The following is a 20,182-nucleotide window of genomic DNA, read 5'->3' on the forward strand; positions in this document are numbered from 1 at the left end:
AAAAGAAGTCAAATATCAATTAATTTATGGGGTGGCTTGTATATTTGCTTACCTTTAAAACCTAAAACCAATAATAGCACCAGTGACAAACACTGTATGAAAGGGGGGACATACAGGTACTCAAAATATTGGAGATGTATTAGGAGAGGATTTGCAGTCATCAGGATTTCAAATGAGAAAACAAGCTGGAAGATGCAGGAAAATATATAACCTGAAAGGGTAAACCTACTGAATTACTTTTTTTCTACGTCATCTTAGTTGGAAAAAAGAGTTGATTTAAAAAGAAAAAAAACAGTATAAGGTTTGTGACTTAAAAAAAAACTGCCCTCTACCAAAGAGAATCCCGATTAGATGTTTGCTATGACTAAATTCATATATTAAAATCTCATTGTCATTTACTCCACTTTTTTAGTAAAAAGCATACAGCCAAGCCTGTTCTAATTATAGAAGCCATCTAACTGCTACAAAACCAGCATATGTGAACTTTTTCTTGTACCAATCTACAGCTTTCCACCTTGAGGTTTTAATCATATCTTACTGATGGACGACCTTCTTTTGTAGCTGCGGACAAAAAGACTTTGTTCATCACCAGATCAAAGCCCAAGATGGATTTGCGAGACTCTGATTGGACTTGAAAATGAATAAGGAGATTTTACCCGAGTTCAATTGAGAAGAATAATTTGTCATTTTTGGAAATATGCAAATCTTCTTGTGAATGGGGACTTAGACTGGTACCTTTCTGTATCGGCTCGCTGTAGAGGAAGTTATAGAAAAGCAAACAAAAAGATTAGCCGAGCATTAAGCCCAGAAGGGAGGCAAAGAAGAGCACCTGGTTTTTGTCAAAATTTTTTTGTTTATTTGGAACCCATTACATAACTATTAAACATTTAATTTCATGCTTCAGAAGTAAAGAAAATAAAAGCCTTTCTCTTGCGTGTGACACTTGCCAGGTTTCATTTTTTTTTTTTTTTACGGGTGGTGGAAGTATTTACTGGATGAGTAGTTGGTGTGTGATAAGCAGCAGGCAGTGGTCAGAGATCTCTCAGTTTGCAGATGAAACAAATTCAAGTGGGGAAATAAAAAGCCTCCCTTCCCAGCACCAAAGATGGGAGCAGCTCAGGGCTGGAAGATAATTCACCATCAATCTATAAGTCAGTTTAATTTATGTGACATTTAAACACATTTTCTTTATTTCCATTTACAGTAGTGTATGATTACAGCATTTGTTGCTGACTGACATTCAGAGCAGTCAATTCAAGCCTCAACACACTGTGAGCGATGATGTACACCACAGTATGCTCAGTGCTAGGAGGCTAATCTCAGCTAAGCCCCTACCTAGCAAATTTAAGCTAGAAAAGGAGTGCCTGTGATAAAGTGACCAATTGCCTGTTTTGTATCTGTCCCCCAAAAAAGCTTTCTTTAGAAATGTCCGAGATTGCATAGACCGTTTTACACCATGTAGAAAGCATCTTGGTCAAAACAACTGGTCACTCTGCTGTTAATGTTACAGTCAGAGCAGAAGAAGAAGAGCTTAAAATAAAGTAGACATAAAAGAGCAGAGCAACAGCTTGTCACCAGCAAGCCGTCCAGTGATATGGTAAGAGTGATTTGTATAATTTTATTTTGACTGGGCTAATCCTTGCTGTGATAAATGTTTGGTTCATTCTGGGGAACATAACTACTGTTGTCAGGTTGCACTAGGTTAGAAGAAAATACACCAAAAACAGGGCTGGGGTCTTTTTACTTTGCTCAAGAAAAGAAATGTAAAATAAGGCAAGTATTAATGAGAGAAGGATAACCAAAGGCAAGGCTACTGTAGATCACAGGGTATTTGCAGCACAAGTAAAAGAACAGGGGAGAAAATAAATGACTGAAAAAAAAAAACAAAATAAAATAAAAAAAAACTGCCCCACAATTTCATCAAGGGTTCATCCATACTAAGATATGTTAGTATGGCCTGAAAACAAAGGTATAGTGGAGCAGTTTCCACAAACTTTTGAAAAGACCATTTAAAAAGAAAAAAAATGCAGATGCACACTCCTGAGAGGTAACGTCTATTAAACGGGTGTGAGAGCGTAAACGAGCCCATTTCTCCTCGTGCACGCTCTGTTTAAAAGTTGCTGTTTGCATCGCTCATACAAGCTCACTTTCCAAAAGATGATGTGCATTTTTTCCACTATGTCAGACTCACCACCAGTAAGTGAAAATGGGGACGAGAATGTAGGACGGACTTACGTAAACATATCACCAGAATGATTGACAATTAGTAGACCATTTAGTTTGATGATCCACCCAGAAAAAGAACTCCACCACTATACCTTTAAGTTAGTATTTTGGAGCAGGTTTTGAATAGTTTTGCCATTTTTTTTTTTTTATAGCAAGTTGTAACGATAGAAACTATGAACGATGCAAGAACTCATAACCTGAGAAATATTAAGAGGGAAAGATAATTACCAGGTTAAAAGTATCCTTCTGCTCTTCAGATAGTAGCTCCAAATAAAATAGTCAAATTTAATTCTTTTTTTTAAAGTTACTAATCCTGAAATGTTTAATTTGAGGAGTCAGGTGTCAGGTGTTTGTACAGGGATCTGTTTTCGGCCTTCTTGGTTGTTTTATTTGAGGCCTGATATTGTTTATGTTAATATTGGAATTATATTGATTCCAGTTAAAAACTATACTTTTAGATTTTGGCCATATTACCATATATGGCCATATATTGCACAAACCATGTTCCACAATTCCAACAAGGTTAGGTTAAGTCAATGTTTTTAACCTATTGTCACAGAGTGTAGCTTAATTATTCAGAAAGTGGTTCACTGAAGAATGTCTTGCTGATTCAGTGCTGTACGCAGGATCATTTAATCCGTTGTGATTTTTAATACATTTAAAATCATCTAACTATTAAAACACAGTACAATGGACTTTGTTTCAGAGTTTGAAGACGTTTCGCTTCCATCCAGAAAGCTTTTTCAATTCAAAATGTCAGAATTAGTGTCGAGTCCGAGGCTTTATGGAGTGGACCAAAATAACGCCTTGTTTTGCTTAGAAAACATGCAAATTGAACCGGAAGAAAAGGTTCCGCCTCTTAGGAATAGGGAGTTGTTTGGGTTCTTTGCCAGCCATAGACCAGTATCAGGTTGTGCAGGCCAACAAAGAACCCAAACCACTCTCCATTGTTTTTTTTGGAATGACTATGACCTGGATGACTGAGAATCTTCACCAGAACATCTAAAAATACTATAAAGCTTTTTAGATCCATTTGTTCATTTAGCAAATACAACTCTAGCACTTCAAAAAATTTAATATAGCTCATCTTCATTTGAGCCAAGCCCAATATTATAAACTTAACACTTGTTTTGATGTTAGACATTTTGCTTGATTACTGATAACACCCTCTATCTTTGATGAGGGAAACACTAAATGTGTGTTCATTTCTGATTTACTCAGACATCAACACTGACAGCTCCTCTGTGCAGGGCTGTAATTGCTCAGATAAATGTTCAAATCTGATTAGACTTACTTCTCCAATTATAGCCATCATGTAAGATGGCCTAACGTGCCAATTCATAAAATACTGTACAGAATCACAGCACAGGGACTAAAAGAAGGAAAGAAAAAAAACCTCACCCTTTCTCATAGGCATCATTTGCATCATCGTGTCACGGAGTATAAACATCTTAGAGTGTTAGCTGCAGAGGTGTTTACTCATGGAAACTGTTATGCTTTTCCTTTTTTGTTTCGCATTGAATCTAAATGTTACAATATTGGCTTATTGACAATTTAATTTAATATATAGTTTAAACAGATGGCACTGGTTTAAGGTGTTTCTGAAAATTAATGAGGAAAAAAAGGTACAAAAAGCTCTGCAGAAATAAAATGAATGAGGCTTAAGTGATCTGCACCCACTTTCTAATGTTTATTCAAATTGTTTTGATATTGCATATTTGATATAAACAAGCAATCAGAGAAAGCTCCCCTACTTGAGATGCTGGAAGGATGCTCTTCATAATCTCAAGTATTTTACAGAAAAAAAACACACAGATGAGTCAAAAGAGGTTTTGATGAGTGATATATGGACATTTAAAACATTTATTTTTGTTGTCCATAAAGCTTCTGAACTCATTGATAAAAACAAACTAAAAATTGCCATTTAAGACAAAACTGGTGCCATCTATCTTATTAGAAAAATGTTAAGGTTAAATATTTCTAACACATGACTGAGCATGATGTCGTGTCACACTGGAGCCCTGCTCTGCTGCTTTAGTAGCCCAGTCTCAATTTGTTCAACATTTTTCTATCTTCGGCCACCGCTTTGCAGGTTATATAACAGTCCAAGTTTCTCTCAGCCACAACCTAATGCAGCCTCAAAGCTGTTCTTCTTGAAATCAGTGGTCATTTAGGTTTCATGTTGACCCCTCATCACATTCAGCACAAATCTGATCTCTAGCACAGAGTGTTAAGAAAATTAAGCAACAACTTTTTTGTAAAACAAAAAACGCCACCTTAGTCCTAAAAACATGCTTATTCTTTGAACGCAAAACAGATGCATATGAATAAATTATATATTTTTTATTGAATTTATATATGATGCAAACTTAGTTAATAGGTTCAGCACAAAGAATGACATATTCTACTGTTTATTCTGTTAGATTTTTCTTTTTTTACCATGATGGCTAACGGGTAATGAAAGTTTTGGAGATATTTAGAAGGTGTGGACAGCAGCTGGAGTCAAAGCTTCAAAAGGTGGCCAACACAGACCCATCCAATACATGAGCTGGATACAGACACCTCACCCAGAATCTCTGGAGAAATTTCAAGTAGAAGATGAGCGACACCAGAGCACTATATAAAAGAGCCGAAAGTCAGTTTTAAAGGAAGAAGGGGGGAAAAATAAATCCTGCACTAATGCAGAAATTCATACAAAAACATCATCAACCAAGGATTGAGAACAGATGATCGTACGTGAAACTGTCATTTGCAGAGAAACTACATTCCATCAACTACAAGTCATAGTAATGAAAACTTAAAGAAATATGCCACCCTACGTGAAATTAATTCATGCTATATAACCTTAACTTCTTTTTTTAATTGGATTACTTGAATTCAAAGTCATTTAGAGGCACCTGTAATCTGACCATACTTTTCACATAATCTAGAACTGGTTCTTTTTGACAGCAGAATTATTAAATAGAAGCTATTTCTAGAGCTTTAATGAAACTAATGTAGAGAGGGAGAGCAGAGCGACATTCACATGCAAACAGAGGCTCTAATTAAACTTTATCAGTGAGGCGAAAAAAGAACAGCTGTCTTTTTTTTTTCCTCCTTCAACATACTTCATCTTTCTCCTCCAAACACAAACAGAACCTAATCGGGCTCCATGAAATATAAACCTACGTTTGCTAAAATTAGTTGACAGCTACCAATACACTCAGGGAAAAAGGAAATGTGTGCTCATTAAAAATGGCACCTAAACATTTCAGTGATTTTAAGTTTGTTTTGATCCCATAAATTACCCTTAGAGAGGATAATGCAGTATTTGTGTTTGAGCAGTATTTCTGTTCAAATTTGACGGTCTACATGCAGAGGAAAGCTGTCTCCCTGATGATGGCCGCTCCTTAGAAAGCGGGAAACCTTTCCTAGCATGCAGCCACACTCGTGACGCCCCAAAGCTCACACACCCACAGACTATCAGCAGAGCCTGAGTGGTTATGCATTGGTGTTAAAATCAAAAAGGCACTACTCTTACAAATTCACAAACAAACACAAATGTGATGCAAATTGAGCTCCATCAGCTTGTTTTCAGCTCTTCTAAGGCAGCCAGTAGCAATAAAGATGCTCACAGCACTAATTAATGACTAAAAGTGTAGAAGTCTTGCTTGTAAATCTTGTCACTTCCTTTCACAGTTATTTCAACCATCTGTTTTCTGAAGTGACTTCAAGATGCACAAACAATGAAAAACTACAGAAGACAAGATTTTCCTTCTGAGAATGATAAAGGTTAACTTCAAGCAACACAGTGGTGGGATTTAAATGCCATCCACTTGCACAAGCCTGCCAGAGGCCATCTACTGTGGCTGAGGCTCAATGTCCGCTCTTAAAGTGAAAGTGGACCTCTTGAGATGGCGAATGTTAAAGCAACCAGCATGTAGATGTACATCAGGGTAGGTGGTGAGTCAGCGATGACTTGGTAGAGCCTCCAGGGAACTAATAACTGTGACAGAGCAGAAGTACTTTATAGCTGATGAAGTCTTCACTGAGTAAGCCGTTTCATATTTGTTGTTGTTTTTTTTTTCTTTTATTATTGAAAATAAAGAAGACACTGACAGTTGAGGAGGTTGAAGATATCAAAAAGTCTCTGGATGTCTGTTGTGAAGCTGCAACAGAAATCAATCATGGATCTTGAGGAGGAAGCAAAGCCTCTACAGATCCATCATGCTGCTAAGGATTGGCTCCTGGAGCAACTGGAGAACGGAGTAGCAGAGCTGGAGCAGCAAACCAGGATTAATGATGTGATTGTGACTGAACTCCACATGAAATCCAGGACCTATGCTTGCACAGACAGATACCAATTTGTGTGGAGTGGGGGGGTGGACGATGTAAGCTCTGCATAGCAACAGGTGGCTGTCTTCTAAAAATCCTACTGAACTACTGGTTTCAACCCCATAGAGGCCTTCCATCCTTTCTCCTGCTAGTGATAAACTAGCTGTCATTTGAGATTTGTCAACAGAAACACAACCGTTAAAAAAGCAGCATAGTTTTAATTGCTTAGGGAGCTTTGATCGTTTCCCTTTTTGTGGAATGTGATGAGGGTAGAGAGGGTGACAAACACCATACCTTTGGTCATTTTGTAAAATGACGAAAGTCCCTTAAGGCTTCGTTTAAACCAACAAAATACACGTGCGTAGCTGCCAGGGGAGTGCTGGGTACATACTTCAAACACTTTACCTATAAACAATCAGTCCTCTGATTGTCAAATGTCTTGATGAATTGTTCTGGGGGTCTTTTTCTTCTTTTTTCTTCTGTTTAACAGGATGTTTTTTTAAAAATGACCTCCACATAGTCCAGACCATAATGTTCCTGAGGTAAAATGGTACTAGTACGACCTGCTGCATTGGACCATGCTGCTGAATGGATGTTTCTTTTGATTCTAACTTGATATGACCAAAGGACTGCACAGAAACTCAACTACAGTTGTTTTGAAGGCTAATTAGCCATATTCTTTTGACCTCACATTTATCACTGCAGATGGTTTTGACAATATAACATACCTCAGCTTAAATGGGTTTTTCCTCTGGTTCAGTTTATTAAGTTCAGCAATGCTTTTGGTCAATATCTACAGTATCTGATGCAGAATGATCAGATAAATAAATAAGGGAGCTTTTTATTGTTGAACACGTGAACCCACATTCAAAACCGCTTGGGTTCCACAGTAAATTTTATGACAACAGCCTAACAAGCAGCAATAATGGAACCAGTTTGCAAACAGGTCAGAGAACTCTAAAAGAGAAGAAAATAATGTAATTTCTTAAAGGGATGTGTTACAGTTTATTGGTTCGTTACTATTAGTACCTGCTCAACTCTACAAACTATGGATCATGTTACATTACAATGAAGCTCATTGTTAAACGAGTCTTCAACTCACCAAAGTGACATAATATATATGAGAAACCACTGTCTTTCTCACTCATCATTTATTATTTTTGCCATTAGCCAATAGGCAAAAAATGTCTCCAAATGGGGATCAAGGGGGAAAAGTTTGGAGGCTACTGTCCTAACCAATCAGTGACCAGCAGTCTTCCAACACCTTTTATTTATTTATTTTTAGCTTGACTGGATTCTCTTGAAACACTTGGTGGAGTAGATGGTGAGAAAGGAGCTGGTATTGAATACAAGAACAACGAGAAAACTCTGAATAGGTACCAGTTAGCTTTTTTTTTCTCCAGAGAAAAAATATAGTCCAAGTACTTTTGGAAACTAGGGTTCCTGTTCATCTTTCATTACCTCTGCCAAGGAGTTTATGTTTGGTCGTGTATGTTTGTCTGTTAGCAGGATTAGTTTACTTCCTCAGCCGTATCTAGACCCACAGCTAGTTTGTGATTCTCCCTCTTGCCTTGTGGCGTGGAATAACACAGCGCAGACCACGCTTCAAAATTGGCCATAAATCCAAAATATCTGCGACAAGCTCACTGCGACACACTGCTGCGGGAGGATAATCAGCCCCTTAACTGATGAATTTTGGAACGGAATTAAGGATGTTTTGCTTCACCAGAGGTGCGCCTGATGCAAATGGAGTAATTCACTAAAATTTCCTAATGATCCAGATCATGTGCAAGTTGTAGCTGTAGGTATAAGTCATAATATGGGGCAATATTTGCTGGTTGGCAGAGGTCTGCGCTCTCCGAGTGCTTTTATAGTTGTTCATAGTATGACTCATAGACCTTCGTCTGATCTGTTTTCAAAGCCACCTACCCATGACTTTGACAATTTATTTTGAGAAATTTTAAGTGACTTTTTAAGAGATTCCTGATAAATCTTTAATAATATAGCTAAGTTTCCATGTTGAAAGATACGTTTGTTCACACACAATAGTGAATGCACTGATACTGCATAAATGTACAGATTACTGACACATTGCATCCCTAATGTAAGGCATTATAATTGCCTACTTCTCAAACATTATCTTACACAAACGTATTTTAGAATTGAGTGAAATAAGAATAATCACAGAATGCAAATGCATCTGACCTTCAGCAGGGATGAAGAATAAGCTGAACAAACATTTCCAACTTGCAGTATTTCACAGAAAATTCTCTGGAGTCTTGTTTCTGTTCCCAGTTGTTAACTACAGCAGTTTGAGGTGAAACCGTCAAACTTTTGTCTTTACAAAGCACAAAAATGGCAGCCCAGCTGGAATTGGATACACACACCGGCTTTTGTAACTCTGGGACTTTGCAAATCTGCTGCCTCTCAGCAAAACAACTCTTGCCGTCAGCAAGGTTTGGTTGACTGAAAGAACAGCTAATACTTGACTGAACTGCCTTACCTGTACCGCTCGCCCAGTCTCACAGACATTCTCTCACAAAGACTGCTTTACATAATCACAATTCATTTGGTGTGCATAATTAATTCAGTTCAGAATAAAAGCTTTTAATCACTCCTTGGAAGAGGTGATGATTCTCAGTCAAGCTCTGTGGTTTTACTCAGTCATATCTGTCAGACGCAGAGTTCCATTAAAGACCAACTGGCAGCCCAATAAAGCTGCCGCAATCCCTCATCCCTTCAAAAGAGGTGCGTTTTGATTTTAGAGGCCTTGCTGAGTGAGGTCACTCCCAAACTAAACGGCAGACGGGTCAAATTCAAGGCTGCCATTCAAGCAGACAGCAATGACTTTATGCAAATTGAGCTGATCTGAATTTCACAGCAATTGTGCAGAGCGGATAATAAGGGAAAGTTTTTGGCATGCAGATAAGACAGCTTTACTGCATTCTTTAGGGGGAGAGTTATAAAACCACAAACCTCTTCAGCTGTCACAATAGAGAAATGAGAAATTCCCTCCGTCTTTAGCAGGGGTGGGGGGTATTTTACAGATGAAAAGTGAAATGGACATAGATGTCAAAGGGCTTGCAAGCTTCAACTCCTAGAGGTATATTTGAAATATTCACAGTGACACAAGCGCAGATCACTTCAGCCCACTGTACTTCCATTTGGGAGCTGTGCATACAGCAGCAATAACCTTAGCAATTTTCCTTTCATGCTGCCCCCCCCACCAAAATACATACATACAAACAAACACTATGTTCTGCCGTCTGTGCAGGAGCGACCGGGGCTTCCCACTGCATCAAGTCACATATTACCTTCGGTTTACATCAGATATGAGCCGAGTTTACAACTATAAATCCCGTTGTGCACTTCATAGCACACTGTGAGAGCACAAGAACACAAAAAGCCGCTGGCCCCCGAGCTGCAAATGATTTTTCTCATTCAATATCATTAGGCTCAATGATGACAGTGAGACAACACTAGAGGGCTGCCGCCAGCAAATCACATGCAAAAGATTGGGATGTGGCTTCAGAAAAATCCACCCTCAGATCTACCCTAACACTGCCTTTTTCCATTTTGCCACGACTTAATACTATAAAAGGAAAACATTTATATCTATCACAATAGGTGGTTTAAAAAGATACACAGAAAATAATCCAGATATTTGAGGTAAAAGATGAGACAAGAACTAACTGAGTTTGTTAGTTATTTATACAATTGAGGTGCATTCTGACGGACAAAACCAAATTATGTAAAAACATCTATGGCCAATATGTGCATTGAAGACTTTTTAACAGTGCATTGAAAATTAGATGGCGAGTTTCTTTCTTTTTCATGTTTGTAAAAGACTAATTTCTTAGCGCTTCCAAGTTCCTGTAGAAACTAGTCTTAGCGGTAGATGCCAATATGGATTGAAGAAATTAATACAAATCAAAAACAAGTATTTCCAGTATCAGTGTGGTGATTAAAAACATGTTTGTTCAGGCTAAGAAAGTTGAAACTCATGAAGTTTCTCTGTTCTGATCTTTTTGGGGTATTTAAAAGACGGTCATTGAACATGCTAGGCTCCCAAATATCAGCACACTGCTGCTTTAAATAAGCCAATAGTACCAACCCAATAATTGCCATTTGACAAACTTAATGCAAGGGCTGCAGTTTACACCATTTATTATTGGTTGGAACTGATTAGTTGGTAAAACATTTTTAAAATGCTTATATATTAAATGATGCAATCCTTTTTTTTTGTGTAGGTAAAATATTTATTATAGTTTTGTTTCTTAACAGAAAATGTTTTTACTGGGCATCATGATGTCCAGGTAATATGGTTAAAAAAACTACAACAGATTTTATTCTTTGTCAGGAAAAGGGAAATCCTTCATGGACAACCTATTGAGTGAAACCATCTGGTTGAGATAAAAATTTCTTTTTGTTTCCAGTAGCTGACTATCTGGGGCCGGTGTTTGCAATAAGACCAAAGACATTAACAATATTTAGTTGGGGAATTTGTTTATTTCTTACATGCCTCATCATCAAAACACTCATCAGTATTACCGTAAAATACATTTTTGTCAAACATACTGCACTTCTGCTTCAGACAGCTTAGAGCAACTGGTTTACGATCCCAATTAAACCCTATATTACAATGACTCCTTTCATTAAGCATTCTAAGTTTCCCCTAAATCCGAACAAAATTAATTATTACTAATAGTTAAGCTCATACATTTTCTTACAGTAGTTACAGAGAAACTGTAATCAGCTGAAATCGATATCAGGTCACAGCTTTAGAACGCTGCTAAATGGAAACTGGCCACATAGCTGCTGGAAATGTGTTTCATGTATCATTACCTTAGCTTAAATGGAAGGAAACGCATGACTGACAAAACAGGAGAAAAAAAAGAAAATATGCTGCAATGCTGATACGTTGCCGATACTCACCATTACTGACCAGCTTGGTACAGACAACAGAACACTGCAATACACAGTGCTCGAATTATAGCCGTCTACCACTGCTCAGTCTGACACTCACTCCTCAGTGATTTAAGAGAACATTTGAAGAGATCTTCATTCCTATTCATCTCTTCTTCTTGCAGCATTTGTGTAATAGCCCAGCTAATTTGAATAATTCACCATGCAAATGGAAGACATTTGCAAATCTGATAGAAATGCATTTGTGCAATAAATATTTGCCAAAACAGCTAAAACAGGAACTGTTAGATTAAATTCTATCAGTCTCCTGTTGCCTGGAGGTTCCTGCATGCAAAGAGGATTAGAGTCTGCAAGAAATAAAAAGCTTTTGAAAATGGGGGCAACAGAACTATAAACATAGTGGAAATCCTGTACAGTAATCTGCTCCGTTCCGTTTGTTCATATAGATCTGACCTGCCAATTCAGTTTTAGACTTTTTTAAGCGCTGAATATAAAATACAAAAACATGTAGATTGATAGGGAAATGGAGGGAATAACATGATTATTACAATTCATGTATCAATTAATTTCTCTCAAACAATACATACGTATTAAGTTTATAAAGCTATCATTAGTTTAATGTGATCCAAAGAAAACTGAACAGGTAATTTGAGGATATGTGACATATATTATTGTTAACTGACAAATTTGGGGAAGAAATTCACTGCATTAAAGTGCAGCAAAGCGGTTTAATTTGCATGTCAGTAAAAATCTTATATAAACAGAATTAATAAAACTTGGTCTAAATGTGTAGAATGAGGTTTTAAAAGTAGAACATTTTTATAGTTTGGTTTAAAACAAATCAGTAGATATTGATCTATTTTGCAGCGTACTTTTGGCAGACAAAGTTTAGTTTTTAAAATAGTTGGTTTATTACAACCCAATTTACATTTATTTTCCTATAGCTTAATATAAAAAATATTTGATTAATGGATAAAATACCATGCCTAAGGTGAAATACTTTATTGTCGTTAGATTATATCCCCCTATAATTTTCGTATAGGTAGATCATTTTGAAAATTAACATGTGAACATATAAAATTCTGGATATTTAAGAATTCGGGGAAAAACATTTTGATTGCTGAATGCTTTCAGACATGCCTACCTATACTTCATGCCCGTCTTGATGCTTTGCTCGCTGGAGGAGGGCACGCTCTGAACTGAGAGCTGCCCAAGACTGCGAGCAACCATCGCCACTGCCCTGAACTTGCTGCGGGTGCCTGTGCTGGGGCTGTTGGCATTCTGGCGGTTAAGCCGGTCCTCTGTGTTGCGGCTCACTCCCCCACGGTGATCTGTGCACACTAAGGATACCTGCATCCTGGCTTCTAAATGACAGTTTTGATAAAAATCTTCTCAAATAAAATTCTCCTCTGAAGAAAATCAAATGGGGAAAAACTCCACCAAGGTAACAAAGTTTCCTTCAAGGATGCGTACTAATTCAGTCTGAAGGATGCTCTAGATTGAGCCGAATACTCAAGTCTTTCAGAAATTCCTCTGGAAATTCCTCCTTTCTGCAAAGAGTGATGAATATCTGATCAGGTGAAAATCCTGTCCAAAATAAGTCAGAAGCCAGTGACTACATTGTTGCTTCACCTCTCTTAGTTGGGGTCAAACAAAACTGCAATCACTGGATTTAGAGACATGAAGTCCATTTAAATAAGAAAAAAAAAATAAGGCGTTGCTTAAATGTATGTTTTCCCTTGATTCATCTACCCGTCCTCCTGTTTTGTCTGAAGATGAATGAACAGAGTCACGGTCCTGCAGAGTCCTTTAAACACTGAGCAGACACCTCTTGCAGCCGAGCTTTAAGAGTAAATAGATCCACACAAAGAGATGGAGAGAATAAAGCACGCCACACAGTTCCAGCAGTCCACCTTTACAGCTGCGCTGGCTGATGGAAATTCTTCTGATTTGCACATTAGTAGGAAAAAAAAGGGCAGGATTCATTCCCCAGCTTTCACTGTTGCCTGGATTAAACTTACATCTGTGTGTCTTGTGCTCAGCATAAAAGCGGCGCGGAGCAGGCGAGGGATGGGAGGAGAGAGGGGGGGGGAGCGTGGGATGGGATATGGTGGGAGGGCTACAAGGATGAATATTCAGAGAGCCAAGCAGCGCCAGCGCACGGCAGTGAAGTCCTGCATGTTTACAGTACTGCTCCCAGAAGAGGTAGTGCATTTATGCGCACATCTTTGTCCTTCTGTTGCCCTGCAGTGTGGTTTCATTTAGTTTGGTGGAAAAGAGGGAGGCTGAGTGCTCAGGACTTAGCAGCAGCCCCTGCCCCAAGAGAAAGGGACTTTCACATGGGTTTATCCAACGGCCCGTGAAATAAATATTATGCAACTTTTGTCTGTGACAAAATGAAGACAGAGGAGCGCGTCTCCGATTATGGTTCTCTCTTAACAGGATATAAAATGAATTTCATGTGATCATGTATTCCATTTGATCCAAAATTAAATAACAAGAATGGAAAAATAAGCCCCTGAAGCTAATTTGTAGAACAAGCAGTCATCTATTATTGAATAATTAATTTAAAAAAAGAAAATCAGCCATCATAGATGAAAAGCACAATAGATGAGTTTCACATTAACAGTAATATGATACTGAAGCTTGTCTAAACAGGGCAGCTAGTCTGCCAGGAGATAATTAAAAGCAATGCCATCAGGAGCTGACATGTAGCTTAGTTAGCTCTGTAAGAATAGTAGAGCTAAAGGGAGGTTGCCACCTATTCTTGAAGCCACAACCTTTTGGTCCCTCCACTATAATGGAACCCTGAAGGAAAAAGGTGATTCAGTTGAACTGAAATCGGATTTCTGTCAAATGCTGAGCACAAAATGAAGGGAAGACAAACCAGAAAAGACTGTCTGAGGGATCTGAAACATGCAAAAGAGCCTGCTGAAGCTTACAGAAGATATCACACATATCTACCAGAGGTCAAAAACTGCAAATGTATAGCATGATAAAATAGATTTTCATCCAATTCATTATTAAAAAGAAAAGTATAAAATGATTTTTGGGTGAACCAGATTGGCATCAGAATCTCTTTATAAATCATCTAAAAATACAGAAGGAATTCTTAGTAGAAATCCACCATTGTCCAAAAATAATGGTCATCACCACATCAGCTGTGAGGAAACAAATGACACAAACAGGCTTATGTTTAATAAAAAAATGTAACTGATTATTAAGTGAAGTAGAAATGACAATTGTTTGGAATCCAGTTTGTATGACCTGTTTGTGTTTCTCCGTTTTCCACCACCAGGAGGTGCCCTGTTCGCTGTCCCCCCCTGCACATCTGCAGCTCATTGGATCATTATCTGAAGGAGTATTTGAGCAGTGGACTGTCACTACCTCGACGCCAGAGTGTTTGCCAGTTTTGGGTACTTTAGCCAAGCTGAGTTTAGCTGAGTCTAACCTAGCTTTGTTTCTCTGAGTCTAACAAGTTTTTTTGTCTTTGCTCCCCGGCAGAAAGCTTTCCTGTGTTACTGGATTCCTGGACCTTCTCTCCCCTGGAAGGAAAAACCGAGTTACACTGAGCAGGGGAAAACCTTCACATGTTCCATTCAAGTACCCATCGGAAATCCGAGTGACAGTCAGCTCCATTACTCCTCCGGGTCCAATGCACGTCAAACCTGTCCGCCCTCCAACGTGTGCACTATTCTCTGGATTTACCAAACAGACTGGATTCAAGGACGAACAAGGTCTCCCTCTACGTAAGTCCCGTTCTTGCAAAATCTAAGTGCTTCCAAGATTCCCACGGTACCTGAACTGACCACTGAACTTCCCTTCTCACTTCAAGTTCCCGGTTACCAGCTCACGGAGTTCCAGATTAAACTCCTATTTAATCACCTCAATAAACCTGGTTAAACTTTTTCCGTGCTCTCTGAGTGGTTTCTCTGCATGTGGGTCAGATTCGTTAAACCGATCATGACAACGATTTGCTGCATCTGTGTTTATCGGGATGTAGCATTGCTAAAGTTAGCCTTCCTCTGATATTATCAGAGCATAAAGTGAAGGCACCTTCCCTAGCATTCAAAACGGATTAAGCCGGGTTCTTTCTGCACCACGATTGTCAGAGCGTGGGGAGCCTGCTGCAGGCAGCGAGAGAGAGGAAGTTTAAAGGAAGACATTGCAGAAATAAATTGTCCTGTTTAATTGACAAGAGATGATTTGGTCAGCCGATGTCCTAAAACAGGATTATGGTTTTACTGAGGAGGACATCCAATTTGTAATGCTTTACATCCAAAGATAATGCAGACTCTATATGCATTTTAAGTCAACATTCAAGACCTCCTTTATATCTAGATGACTAATAGTAGGAAAGTCTATAAATGAGGGGAGCTTTACAGAGTATTTCGCCATATTGAAAAAAATAGTAAGTTTGAGCTACTGTGAGGAGAAATTTAAAAATATGGATATTTGCTGGCACACAACCAGTTATGGATGCTTGAAGGTTTTAGTCAATTTCAAGGTCCTTTATAATGAATACGCTCATCAATGCATGATGTCATCACTAAAACCTTTGTCTGTACTTGATGTCATGAAAAAGATTATGAATTATTACAAATCAGTTCAACATTTCTATACATTTCTATAAACATGAATTAATTCAGGTTTACCAAACGTAGTTATACCTTTATCAATAGAGATTGATAGATTTAGTAATCTTATCATTTGTTTAACAAATCATGGGCCCATCTTTGCCCTACAAATAAATGCATGCTTGGAGATTAGCAGAAGGAGAAGAGGGAAGAACGAGCACCTTTGCAGGGTCACGTCTCGCACTTCCAGGCCTGAGGAACATTTTAAAGTACACCCTGAAACACCTTTGTCATTTACCTCAGGATTGTTCAATAGATTTACCACTGATGCTGTGGAATCATAATCTTTCAATTTACACTTCTCTGCTTCCAAACCCCCACCCCCTTCAACAGTCGTGACCTGCGATAAGTCAGCCAGGCCAAAGAGAAGAGCACAGGCTGCACAGTAACACAAAGCGTTAGCCCTGTGTGTACACTATGCTCATAAAAAAGAACCCAACAAAAAACCCACACTAAGATCTCAAAGCATGTCAACATTTCAACACCGAACAAAGAAAGATGCCTCTAAAAAATGTGAGAAACATTTAAAATGCCTAACATGGTTTAGCTATTTTCTTCCTTCATCACATACAGAGCTGTTGAAACAAAAGGATTTTATTCATCTCTGCAAGAAATTCTGCAGATTTATTGACCAACAGTGAAATCGATACAACCTTGCATCATCAGACAGACAAGTGATCCATCAGCTAAATGAGCAACAAGAGCATCAATTTTTAAAGCACAGGGCTCTCTTTGTCATCCCCACTGCTACATGTCTACATAGACCAGTTCAGAAAAAAATATGAATCAACTGCAGAACCCCACATGTAAATATGCTTTAAAATACATAGAAATGGAACCATTGATTGATAATGTAGCAAATTGTAATGAGTGTAGTTTTCAAAAATATTTTCTCCAATGCAGGAATAAGGACTAAAACAGAAGATGATGCCTTAATTGCTTTGTGATACCCTATTTGCATCTCTACAATAAAGCACAATTTAGAGTTATTAGTAGGCATCATTGTGAAAGTCTGAAAAACTCTTAAATTTCTTTTTTATTTCTCTTCCTTTTTTTGCCGTAGGTCACAAACTTTGTACATAAAAAAACTCCCCCTGTGTGTTTGACCCCTCATATGCAAGTAGTTGATCTGGAAATTCCAAAAAGGCTTAAGAAAAGTGGATGATCATAAGCTCAACTATTTTATGTATATGCCTGGGGATACATGTCAAAGACCTGTGTCGAATAAATTATTTTATTTAGCCAATTAAGAAATTTTAAAAAGCCTTAAAATAAGCTGACATATCTTGACTTTCAATATCTACTATTGACATGTCAAACACTACATGCTGGAAAATCAAGAAATGAGAGACAATCATGAAGAATGAGACAGTCCTGTCTAACGTGATAGCTTGTTGATATTTGCAGAGAACAGATAGGTCTACTTTCAACTGTTTGTTACCTTAGATTCAGCCATTTCTTTGTTTTCATCACAGCAGGCAGTTATAATCCTGTTATCATGCAGCACAACATCTGAACTACAGTCTCTTTGGAGCTAATTGAGCAAATTCAGGTTCTTGAGTTAAAGGAATATTCCTAAAATCTGTTTTTCCCTTTTTAGGTCAGAATATCTTGATACCTTTAGGCTCAAGAAAAAATATAAAAATTTTGCTTTCGATTAGCTTGAGAGCTTAGAAAAGGTTTTCTCTAGAAGCAAATGTTCTCCTCAATAGTTCAGAGGTTTTATAAACATAGCTTTATCTTTATGTTAGCCAGTTTTGTTTTCATCATCACTATTGTTGCTCTTTAATCTTTAGCTTAAATGCCAATTACCTTCAATTCAAACTAAATGAAAAATCCTGAAAAATGTACAGAGATATTTAAACAAAATACATATACATCACTTTATTTTCACACATATTTCCATTCTTCTCCAGGGGCTTTAACAGTAGATCATGCAGCCAAGGCAATGCTGTCTTACAACCCACTCAGAATCAAAGTATATTTTTGTGCTTATACTTTATCTTTCTCACTCTCAGTCAATACTACAGCAGCGAATTTCTAAGCTCTATTATTGAACAAACAGGCCTGAGCTATGAGATGATTTGTGCCCATTCGTTAAAATATGCTATAGAAAGTCCAAAATGAATGTTTTTTCAATGTTTGTTGTGGGATAAATCAGTTGCAATGCATACAGAAGCAGAAATAAGAATCAATGCTATTAAATCTTTAATTTGCGATATTGTTTTGGAAGATGACTTATGCAGAAATCAAGTCCATGAAACAAACAAGTATATTTTTTTCATTTTTAACACCTAATTCTATTCTAAAAGTATAACCTCATCTGATTTGTATAATCTCTCCCATTTCTTTTTTTTCTTTTTTCTATTTTTTTCTCTCCCATTTCTCATGATGCAAACGGCATCAAGTCATCTCTGATTAAATCCTGATATCTAGCCATCTAAAAATCGACCGTTCCTCTAAAATCCCTCAGACTTCTCATTCAGCGTGATATCTGAGGCCTTCTTATAGGATAATTCCATCTGTGAGTGAGTGGGATGACAAAAAGGCCAAAGATTTGAGCTCAAACTTATGGTTTTTCTTGTTAACACCTGAAGCTAAATTATGCCAATAGTATTACTAGTAATCAACACTTAACAAGGACAAAAGCACTGCTACGAAAACATCCTTCTCAATGATTAAAATCCCCTTATTATTCCCGCTTCAAAAAAAAAGCTGCAAAGTTTCTGACTCGCCAAAATCTCAAGTATTTGGCTCTGCTTCTTAACTGGTGGCCCGGTAAGGAAAAGGTTCTGGCCTTCAATGATACCGAGCCATAATGAGACCTCCAGAGTCTGCCCTGGTTGAACGAGACAGCAGCTCACGCAAGTGACCTCTGCCAAACTACCACCCACACTCTGAAGCTTTGAAGGAGAGGAGAAAACTACTGTTTTAATCAAAAGCTCCTAAGAGATTCCACTTTCCACAGTAGTAGGGCTAGGTATTATCACGAGCACCCACCCTCCACAACAACTGCACCATTAGCTTCCTGTGTAGCAGTTTAATATTTAATCCAAGCACAATAAAAAAAAATGTCCAGTCTTATTAAAGGGCAAGGTGGAATTTGAAATTTACGTTTATCAAGTGAGTCACATAATATACTCAAGATATCAACCCAAAGAAAGATCCAGGATGTCTTATTCTGGCCCACCCAACATGCTGCAGGGTGTAAGGCTTTCTTTGCCTGGTGTAATGACTTCTGCATCCCAGTAACAAGAACTGAGTGAAATCTGTCTGATTCTCAAGGTATTTTTTTGTCCATTATCCCCAACAGACCATTTCCTGTTGTAAAAAACAATCAGCACTGTCAGAAACAACTAACACAACAGCACTCACAACTAATATGGCCAGATATGTTTATATATACATGGTCCCATATTTCTTCCCTTAACCATATTTGCAGCACTTTGGAAGATAATGCATGCATTGTTTGACAGTTTTATCCTGACTGATACATTTTTAAACGAAATCAGTTTGATCCATTTAAACCTGTGTGCAAACTGGCTTAACTAAAGGATAACAATGAGCAAATGTCAGAATACAGATAGAAAGTTTGAATACAACAGGACTGAATATTAAAACTAGACCAAATGGGTCTACCACAGAGATAAGCAGCCCAACGATTGGTCATTCTGATGGTTAAAAACTGAACAGTTTTTAGTGAGATGACTGCTAGCAGAGGTTCTACCCAGACTGCTAGGAATAACTAAAGCTGTCTCATATATAACTATCAGGCAGCTTTCCAACAGCTACTTAAATACCACTTTATGAGGATTTGAGTAACCGAGTTAAAAAAGATAAGCATTCCTGAGATGCTGCAGTGGTGCTCAAACGGAAGAGGGTATGAGTGCATGAGTGGATGAGGAGGCTTAAGTAAGTTAATGGAAAGAGAATTGGGGTCAGACAGACTGACGGCGTTTATCGACGGATTCTTTGATATTAGCTTTATGCATCTGTTCGCTCTCTGATTAGTTCCTATCAACCATAATGATCTAATATTACAGGATCCCAAAAATTCAGTTTCTCTTATGTTTGAACAT

The 20,182-nt window shown here is 37.9% G+C and overlaps 1 protein-coding gene across 9 annotated transcripts in view; it reads right to left on the reverse strand.

The window, feature by feature from the left end:
* LOC107087536 (voltage-gated potassium channel subunit beta-2) overlaps positions 1-20,182 on the reverse strand; it is a 95,623-nt gene that overhangs the window by 24,247 nt on the left and 51,194 nt on the right. Inside the window, exon 1 of one of the 9 annotated variants that reach the window (XM_015379157.1) lies at positions 12,611-13,429. The exons of the other annotated variants lie outside the window; for them this stretch is intronic. Coding sequence (XP_015234643.1) covers positions 12,611-12,822 — 212 coding nt within the window. The 5' untranslated portion in view covers positions 12,823-13,429. Of the gene's footprint in view, positions 1-12,610; positions 13,430-20,182 lie in introns of those variants that run through there. 9 annotated transcript variants of the gene reach the window in all.

Source organism: Cyprinodon variegatus, unplaced genomic scaffold (assembly GCF_000732505.1).
Source record: "Cyprinodon variegatus isolate N-32 unplaced genomic scaffold, C_variegatus-1.0 Scaffold186, whole genome shotgun sequence".
In the NCBI taxonomy this organism is placed as follows: Eukaryota; Metazoa; Chordata; class Actinopteri; order Cyprinodontiformes; family Cyprinodontidae; genus Cyprinodon; species Cyprinodon variegatus.